The sequence below is a fragment of the Alexandromys fortis genome, unplaced genomic scaffold (genome assembly GCF_014885135.2).
Source record: "Alexandromys fortis isolate MF-2015 unplaced genomic scaffold, M_Fortis_MF-2015_v1.1 scaffold_56, whole genome shotgun sequence".
Classification (NCBI taxonomy): domain Eukaryota; kingdom Metazoa; phylum Chordata; class Mammalia; order Rodentia; family Cricetidae; genus Alexandromys; species Alexandromys fortis.
In genome coordinates, this window is record NW_026067935.1 from 9,446,290 (window position 1) to 9,456,299 (window position 10,010).

A 10,010-nucleotide genomic window follows, 5' to 3' on the forward strand; every position below is an offset into this window, starting at 1 on the left:
TATATATATAGAGCACAGTAGTCACCTCAGACAAGAATGCTAAAATTAAGCTCTAGGATGAACATCCTTCAAGTGAAACCTGAGTGCTTATGTGAATTCCGGTTTCAGATTTCAGAGTTTAGACCAGGGATGCTCAACTGCTGGGGTCCATAAAAAACTGTAAAACCAGTCCCAACAATTTAAGATAAAACCTATACTTGTTTTTGTTGTTGTTCTTGTTTTGTTTTTCGAGACAGGGTTTCTCTATGTAGCCCTGGTTATCCTGGAACTCATTCTGCAGACCAGGCTGACCTCAAATTCAGAGATCCACCTGCCTCTGCCTCCTGAGTGCTGGGATGAAAGGTGTGTGCCTCCACCCGAATGGCACCCGAGAAACAATATCCAAAGTTGTCTTTCAACTAAAATACTCTACAAGATAGAAAACTTTCAAACACAATGCTCAAGACTTCTGACTTGTTCTTATTTACTTGAGGTTTGACTAAAAAACAAAACAAAACAAACAAAATATTAAAATTGAGTGCATTATTGGCTCCTTTTCCAGATAAGAAACTAAAACACACTGAGGTCAAAGAACTTTTGAAGAGTCCTATGTCTGGTAAAAGGCAGACCTCAGCCCTACTTGTTTGGATGGACAGTAAAGAGACTGGGCCTTCATTCTCATCCTACCCAAATGGGTGCTTTCCTTTCACATCCTGCAGGCCAAGGGGACACAGGCAGAAGGGCAGCTAAGAACAATCTGACACCTCACCCAGTTTCAGCATGCTGTTGCAGGATCCAGAACCCGTCAGTTCACAAGACGAAGAGCTCGAAAATACCTAAAACAAAGCAGTCGCTTCTGTAGCATCCCGGCTTGCAACTTAAAACATTTCTAATATAAAAGCTTATTCTAGCCATGAGTATTTTCAAGCTAGCACACAGAAATAATATCGATAAGATAAAAAAAGCTGTCAAAACTGACAGGAGATAAAAAAAATAATTACATTTCCCTCACAAATACTTAAACAAGAAAACAACGAATTTCCCTTGCAAGGCAGAGCCCACTGCACGGTCAGGCTGACCTCACACTCACTCAACTGGTCTTTTGTTCTGAAGAGAGTACTTGACTCTGTAGCCTGGGCTGGCCTGGAACTCACTATGGAGCCCGGCTAGTCTCAAGCTCACACCGATTCTTCTGCCTCCACCTCCTAAGGATTACAGGCATTAGCCACTATACCTGGCCTTTTCTTCCTTTTGTTTTTTAGGCAAGGGTCTCACTGGATTGTCACAAATAGTCCTAAATGTCCAAGCTCATCTAACTCTTCTGCAGCAGGCTTCTGAGCACTAGGATCTAAGAGTGTGCCATGAAGCTAAATGAGCCAATATTCTTCTTTAAAAATATTACATTCCTGGGATTAAAGGCGTGTGCCACCACCGCCCAGCAAACAGTAAGTCCTCTGGCCCGTACCTTGGCGTTATTAGCACCATGCTCTAACCAACTGAGGCAGAGGCAGGTGGATCTCTGTGAGTTTGAGACCAGCCAAGTCTACATAGTAAGTTTTAGGACCAGCCTGGTCTACAAGAGCTAGTTCCAGGACAGGCTCCAAAGCCACAGAGAAACCCTGTCTCAAAAAAAAACCAAAAAAAAAAAAAAAATTACATTCCGTTGTGTGTGTACGCGTGCTCGCGTGTGAGCTCGTGAACATGCAGCAGTGCCTGTGCATGCATGCATGCATGAAGGTCAGAGGACACCTTCCAGGAAACTGTTCTCTCTTTATACAGTATGGGTCCTGGGGATTGAACTAAGTTCATCAGGCTCAGCAGCAAAGCCTGAGTTTGCTTGAGTCTTTACTCACTGAGCCATCTTGCTGGCCCCCTGACATTCTTTATAAGTATTTTTAAAATATTTAAATTTTTACCTTTAGTTTCTTGATCTTCATATCAAAGCTAACAATTGCATAATCATTTCTGGAAATAGGTCAATCTATATGTTAATTCCTCCAAAAGACTGAGAATATTTTTTAAATTCAATGTTAAAAAATATATTGCAATGTATAGTGATATTTTATTTGTGTTTTAATAAAGCTTGCCTGAAGATCAGAGTACAAAGTTAGCCATACTAGTCAGCCATACAGGCCAAGCAGTGGTGGCACATACCTTTAATCCCAGCAGCCACACTAGTTAGGCGGTGGCGGTGCATGCCTTTAATCCCAGCACTTAGAGAGGAATATAAAACAGGAGGAGACAGGAGCTCAGGTCTCAGTCTACAGTCTGAGGTTTGACGGAGAGCACTGCAGTCTACAGTCATTCTGAGGACAGGATCGCCCTTTTGTTTGTCTGAGCCTTAGAAGAGATAAGAACTCTCTAGTGGCTTGGCTTCTTTGCTTTTCTGATCTTCAGCTTGAACCCCACTATCTGTCTCTGGGCATTTATTAGTCATGCTACAACAATGTAATTTTTTATCAAACTAAGTACAAACATCAGTGTGTAGATAAATTGTACTTAAGATTTAGAAGATCCATTTCAGGCACCCCTGTAACCCTAGTACTCAAAAGGTAGAGGCAGGTGTATCTCTGTGAGTTCGAGACCAGCCAAGTCTACATAGTAAGTTTTAGGACAACCAGAGCTATGAAAAGAGACCCTGTCTGAAAAAAAAAAAAAAAAAAAAAAAAAAGATATACAAGGTCCTGGGTTCCATTTCCACACAAAACAACAAAAAGTGAAAAAAAGACCAATATCCCAGCCCCACTGACCTCTCCTGCAGGGGCCACATTCCGTGTTCCATTACAAGCAGAAGACACCATGGGTTTTGTGGTCAGCTGGCATGGGAATCCAAGTAAACTCGCAGCATTGTAGAAACCGCTTTTCACTTGGTGAATGATGCAATCTACAAAGTATCAACAAGTTATAAACACAGCATTAACTTGCAGAAAAAAAATTAATTATATTTTGAAAAGAACCTATCTTAGTTTTTAATAAAGTCTTATTTTGAACACTGAAATAAAAATATCTATAAAAGTGCTTTGGGGCCATCAAGATGGCTTAGTGAGTAACAGTGCTTGCCTGCAAGCCTAGCAACCTAAGGTTAATTTCCAGAACCCACATAAAGATGGAGAGAACTGAACCCACAAAGTTGTCCTCTGACCTCCACAGGCATGTCACAACATAACTCCACTCGTGTGTGTGTGTGCATCATACATACATGAATAATAAATACTTCTTCCAACTGAAAAAATGGAATTCTAACACATGAATTTTGTTTTAATCAACTAGCACAGCTGCTATGAAATCATTAAACTATTACTTTAGTGCCACAAACTGATTCCCAAGACAATCTGCAATAGCAGCTTTTGAGCAGTAGGCTTTGTAGAATATATAAAAAGAAACTTCAAAGAGATGAGGGATAAATGAACAAAGAACACACAGACTGCCAGGCACGGAAAACCTATAGAGAACACTGATACTCACTAGTTTCCCAGGCAGGTAACAGCATGATTACCTGAAACAGCCATCTACAAAGCCCCTCATAAATCCTGACTGAGAGAAAACAAAAACAAACAAACCATCTCTTGAGCATCTGCGCTATCCCACGACTGAACCAGATGCATTGAACAATCTCAAGCTCACTTCTTCCTGGTACCAAAGATTACAAAATCAAGAAGTAAACAAATGGTGTGGGGGGGGGGGATTTCAGTGCTCCTCTGCTTCCTTCTTTTATAATACTACCTCCCTCACTTCCTACACATCTATGTTTCCTACATTTTCCTTTATACTCGCCAATTAAAGATACTGTAAAGAACTAGTTTCTTCCTCAGAGAAAAATAGGCTAAAATGGTGGCTTTAAGCAACAGAGTTACAATGTAGATAAAATGCAAAATAAATACTTTCTAGGAAGGGGAACAGCTCAAATAAGTGAGAAAATGTGTTGGTCAGGTGGAGCAGAATCCAACTTAGAAGTAATTTACATATTTGCTGACCACAATGGCGTACACTTGTAATTCCAACATTCAGAAGGCTGAAGCATCCTGTTCTAATTAGGGTTACTATTACTGTGATGAAATGCCATGACCAAAGGAACCTGGAGAGAAAAAGGGTTATTTGGGTTACACTCTATCATTACTGTTCTTCAAAGTCAGGACAGGAACTCACACCACACAGGAACCTGGAGGCAGGAGCTGATGCAGAAGCCATGGAGGGGAGCTGATTACTGGCTTACTCCTCATGGTTTGCTCAACCTGCTTTCTTTTTTAATCCGTTTGTCGGCTGGTGGTTTGTTTGTTTATTCTGAGACAGGGTTTCTTTGTAGTTTTGGAGCCTGTCCTGGAACTCACCTGCTTTCTTATAGAACCCAGGACAACCAGTCCAGTGGGAATACAATGGGCTGGGCCCTCCCACATCAGTTACTAGTTAAGAAAATGTCCCACAGGCTTGCTTACAGTCAGATCTTATGGAGGCATTTTCTCATTGAGGCTCCTTCTTCTCCAATGACTCTAGCTTGAGTCAAGTTGACATAAAAATAGCAAGCATAATTCCAAATTCATGAGGTGAATCCCAAGTTGGAGACTAGCCTGGGCAGCACAGTAAACTTAAGGATAGCCCATGCTACATATGGAGACCCTGTCCTAAAAAAGAAAAATACTAACATTTTCAAATTAGTTGTTTTTCATTTCAGGAATTGGGAGGCAGTTCCAGGTTATTCCTACAAGAAGCTGAAGGATGGTTTCTACTCCTGATTGGTGTTTATTCTACAGACTCTGGAACGGAAGACAAGACATACTTCTTTTTTTTTTTTTTTTTTTTTGGTTTTTCGAGACAGGGTTTCTCTGTGGCTTTGGAGCCTGTCCTGGAACTAGCTCTTTAGACCAGGCTGGTCTCAAACTCACAGAGATCCGCCTGCCTCTGCCTCCTGAGTGCTGGGATTAAAGGTGTGCACCACCATGGCCCTGCAAGACATACTTCTTGATGAGAGTAACAGACACTAAAGTATTGGAAAGTTTTACTTTCCTACAAATTTTATCAAAAAATGGGTCTATCCTAACACTGTGTCAGCTCATTAGACTCTTACAAAGAAAGGTCTCACCTATAAAAGAGGCTCACATGACCTGGTGTACTATGAGACTCTGGTTCTCACAGTAAAATCATGGCTTTGCTCCATGAGGTCCCCTTCCCGCCTTCACCTCTGCTGTCTCTTCTCCACAAAGCTACCTCAAGTCACCCAGAAGACAGATGTGATTACCATGTAATTTCATGTAAATTAGTGAAAATTAAAAATTCAGTTCTTTATTGAAGTGTGATGGCTCACACTTGTACTTAGAACTAAGTGGGGGGGGCTGAGGAAAAGGACTGAGGACAATTTGGATTACTTAAGACACAGCCACAGCCGCACACTGACACATACACACGCACACACACTGAATTTAAAAACCTTGAATTCTTTGAGTTAAACTAGCCATACTTCAAGAACATCACCGCAAGAAGAGCTGCTGGTCAGTATGCTGTGTAACCCAGCTGCATCTCCAATTCAGATTTTTTTCTGCTGTGTGAAATCAAAGTCTGATGGAGTGGGGTGATCCTCAGCACAGAAGTAGGTGACTACCATACACAACTAACCCAGGAACCTTCTCTAATACCACCGAATTGTTGCTTTGCAGTAGGAGGGACTGAAATTTGGGTGTTGAGTATACTGGACAATCACCGAACTTATTCCCACCCTCTAACTACTTTACTTTGAAACCGAGTCTCATTCAGTAGTCTAAGCAGGCTTTGAACTTTGACCTATCGGCTTCGACATCCTCAGTAGATAAGACAAAGGCCTGTCTTAACCAGGCCCTGGGTACCACCAGTTGTTTTTTGTTTCTGGTTTGGTATGTTGTTTTTTTGCCATGTTGCTTTATATATTTTATTACATTCAAGTACAAGCTAATATTTATTTATATTTTTTAAAGAAGCTCATTTTTTCTTAGTTAAAAATGATTATAATTAAGCCTAGTTAATTTTTTTAAATTTCATGTAATTATGTAAGATCAAGACGTACTCAGTATTTATTAGATTTAAATGGAATAGCAACAAGTTCCACAGTTAACCAACACATCTGGAATAACCCAGATTCACAAGCACTGTTGAAAACAGGGATCACACTATAGTATTCCACTGTGCCTGGCCCTTTAACCTGCTTTATTCTTGTCTACCAGGAAGACACAAGAAAGCAGATGAGACAACAAATCAGATTGGTTCACACTGCCAGATGAATCTGATCAGTCAGTTTAAACTGGTGCTTAAAAATAAAGAAAACGTCACTTTTTATTACAGACTACTTTAGCACTTTAAACACATTTACTGCACATATCTGAAAGACAGTGGCGTAGGGAAGGGTAGGAAAGAGGCAACTTTTTCATTGTCACACTATTTTACCTTTGGATCTTGTTCCATACATGTATTTTTCCTACTAAAAAGAAATGAATTTTTAAAATGTAATACCTAATCTTGGTCTTTTAGCTGGGATTTCATCAGTGTCCACTGTAGTAGAAAACAGAGTGCTGTAAAGAAAGGAAAAGAAGTATGTATATACGTATGCAACATATGTATTTCTATAAAGAAACTTACTCTGAGCTGGAGGTGTGACTCAGTTGTCCAGCACGTGTTTAGCATGTAAAAACCTCTGGGTTCAAAACCTAGCACCAAGACAAAAACATACCATACAACATTCCCAATTCCATCTACAATTCATAAAATGGGATGAAACCTGTAAAACACAATGCTAGTTCTAAATCTTTTTTTTTGATTTTGGTTTTTCAAGACAGGGTTTCTCTTTGTGACAGCCCTGGCTGTCCTGGAACTCACTTTATAGACCAGACTGGCCTCAAATAAACAGAGACCCACCTGCCTCTGCCTCTTGAGTGCTGAGATTAAAGGTGAGCACCACCACTGCCCGGCTGCCCAGCACTTATTTCTAAATCTTAAGAAAGACCCAAAACTTCCTATCTCGTAATGATGTGTAACCTGGTCAAACTGAACCAATAAATCATTTTTTTTGGAACAATAACCCCAAAGACAGCCATTTTTTTTTACTTCAAGTGTCAATATTAGCAGCCTTAAGAGGTATGTTATGGGGGGGGGGGGACTTTGGGAGAGAGTGATTAACTGCCCCGCCCCTAACCCACCCCAGGGTTGCAGATGGAAGACAGGACAGACACGGTAGACAAGCACTCTACCACTAAGACACACCTCTAGTCCCTAAAATGGGGGGGGAGGGGGCACTGAATGATTCTGAATGAGAATAACTGTTAACAGTCCCCATTCAATAAGAGATACAGTTTCATTGAACACCAGACCCAGCATAAAACACTGCCCTTACCTAGTACACCAAAGATTACTTTAGGAACTTTACAACATCTTAAATTCTCTTGATTCTATCTCTCTGGAATATGTACCAGTTTAGCTAACACCCAATCCCATCTGTGACCTACATTTCTAGAATCATCTATGAATCATTTAGTTCTACTTCCCCTAAACCAATTTTTGTCCACTTCTCTTGACCTGGAAACACAAAAAATAACCATCATCATCATAATAAATTAAGCAGACACAGCATAGTAAGGGAAGGAAGGATGGGAGAGACTTATAGGGAATATAGAATTTGTACAGTGTTTTACTTTCTAGATAAATCCTTAATTAAAGGGGAAGGCTATAAAACAGGTAAAGGTGTAGCTGCTAAGTAATAATATCTGTAATTTCCCTCTAATTTTAATCAAGCCTTAGAGTGGGGTACCTACTTTCTTTCCGTCTCTTACAGCGATGCTAAAGAACTGGACCATTCTCCTCCCCTCCAGCCCAACACACACAGCTGCTGTAAAACAAGACAACTGCTGTTCCCTGGTGCGAAGAGAACAGTACTCACAGTCAAATGACCGTGGGCCAACTCCTAACCTACTGGCTTGTCCCAGCGCTGCCCGCCCGCGGTGACACCGGGCCACCGGAGCTGTTTCGGGCGAGCAGCACAGCGGCGGCCTTCCGCTCCCCTTCCACTCCCAGCTTGAAGGGCGGACTCGCCCCCAGGCCTCCGCGGTCCAGGAGCCGCCGGTTCCCACAGGCCCGCGGCGCCCAACGCCAGCGCGGGGGAGGGGACCGACGAGCGGCCGCCTTACCTGCTCGAGCGCCGCCTCTTGAGCAGGGCGCGAGCCCCGGGCGCGGGCCGCTCGCACAAGCGGAGAATGGTGCCGAGAACCCTAGCCAGCCATCTGTACATTCCAGGCCGGAGCAGCAGCGGCGGCCGACACACCCCGAGACGCGAACCCCAGAGCTGTCGCCGCCGCTGCCGCCTTAGCTGCTTCAACCAGAGCCAGGTTCAGGCGCGGGATTATGACGCCATCAGAGGGCCCACAGATTCAACGTTCCCCGGGCTCAGGGAGGACCCACTCCGCGCCGCTGACGTCACCTCCTTCCGCCCAACGGGAAAAGCGGCCTCCGCGATCTGCGCACGCGCAGCCGGGCCGGGCTACTGGTAAACCTCGCAACAGGAAGCCCTCCCGGCCGAACAGGCTCTTGCGCAACCTTGATTGGCAGGACTGGTGGGCGGGGCTTTCTCTTCGGCGGAGCCAGTCAGGAGTCGGCGTCGGGACAAGGCCCACAGACCCAGACCACGTGTACCGCCTCTGAGGAGGGACCGGATGGTGGGGGCTCTGTAAAAGAACGCGCACGGTGAAAATAGGTCAGCTTAGCTATCGAGTGTTTAACGTTTTACTCTTTAATTGGCATCTACATTGGTCTATTACTTTACACGGATTGCCGTCCTGTTCTCAGCAACAGAAAGCGTTAGGGAGCCTGTCATAAAAACCAAAGGTGTAGCAATTAAATCATGTGCCTACGATAATAAAGCTGTTTTACCAGCATTTGAACAAAGTCTAAGTACTAGGCCTATTCTACATTCTTAAGGTAAAACCTACTGGAAGAGACATTTTCATAAATAATTTTAAATAAGGATACAAGATAATTGCCACTGGGGAAGAATGTTGCAAAGTGCAATGGAGCTAGAGAAAGGAGAACCGCAAGCTGGGGAATGGGTAGGGCGGAAGGACAACTCCTTAGGAGAGTGTTGTAGGACCTTTGTACACTGCGTGAAGATGTATTGTTGCGATTGGTATAATAAAGAGCTAAACGGCCAGCTAGGCAAGGAGGAAAAGTAGGATTGGGGGAGGGGGATAAGAAGGAATCACGGCTTATGAATTACGTGAAAGAGACGCCAACATACACAGGAGTTAGACATACAGAATGAAAGTATGTCTAAAAAAATCACATGGTAAAATGTAAATTAATAGAAACAGGTTAATTTAAGTTATAAGAGCTAGTGGGGAAAAGCCCAAGCTAAAGCCAAGCTTTCATAATTAATAATAAGTCTCAGTAATAATAATATTAAGTTTCTGTGTCTTTATTTGTGAGTTGGCGGCCCGATGAAAAATCTGACTACAGCCTGGCGGTGGTGACGCATGCCTTTAATCCCAGCACTTGGGAGGCAGAGGCAGGCGGATCTCTGTGAGTTCGAGACCAGCCTGGTCTACAAGAGCTAGTTCCAGGACATGCTCCAAAAAAAACCCACAGAGAAACCCTGTCTCGGAAAAAAAAAAAATCTGACTACATATGGTCCCCAATGGGGAACTTAGAAAGATCTTCTGCCAGTTTGGATTGAGGAAGTAGAGATAGAGGAGGTCACTGGTCACTTCTCTGCAGCTTCGCTGACCAATCAAGTTCTTACCCTGTTATCTGACTCCTGAGTTTTTATTGATAAAGAATAATTAAACCGGGGCTGGAGAGATGGCTCAGCCGTTAAAGGCTAGGCTCACAACTAAAAATAGAAGAATAATTAAACCGGGCGGTGGTGGCACACGCCTTTAATCCCAGCACTCAGGAGGCAGAGGCAGGGGGATCTCTGTGAGTTCGAGGCCAACCTGGTCTACAAGAGCTACTTCTTGGTCAGGCTCCAAAGCTACAGAGAAACCCTGTCTCATTAAAAAAAAAAAAAAAAGCCTGCCGCCCCATCT

At 43.1% G+C, this 10,010-nt stretch overlaps 1 protein-coding gene across 2 annotated transcripts in view; it reads right to left on the minus strand.

Annotated features, from left to right (window-relative positions):
- Senp2 (SUMO specific peptidase 2) overlaps window positions 1–8,364 on the minus strand; it is a 47,908-nt gene extending 39,544 nt beyond the window's left edge. The window contains exons 1-4 of one of the 2 annotated variants that reach the window (XM_050146314.1): window positions 8,121–8,364; window positions 6,454–6,512; window positions 2,730–2,863; window positions 749–815 (exon numbers count right to left, since the gene is read on the minus strand). In XM_050146314.1, the coding sequence (XP_050002271.1) occupies window positions 749–815; window positions 2,730–2,863; window positions 6,454–6,512; window positions 8,121–8,221 (361 nt within the window). In that variant the 5' untranslated portion in view covers window positions 8,222–8,364. Of the gene's footprint in view, window positions 1–748; window positions 816–2,729; window positions 2,864–3,539; window positions 3,594–6,453; window positions 6,513–8,120 lie in introns of those variants that run through there. The other variant, XM_050146315.1, reaches the window with a different exon arrangement.
- Between the last annotated feature and the right edge of the window lie 1,646 nt (window positions 8,365–10,010).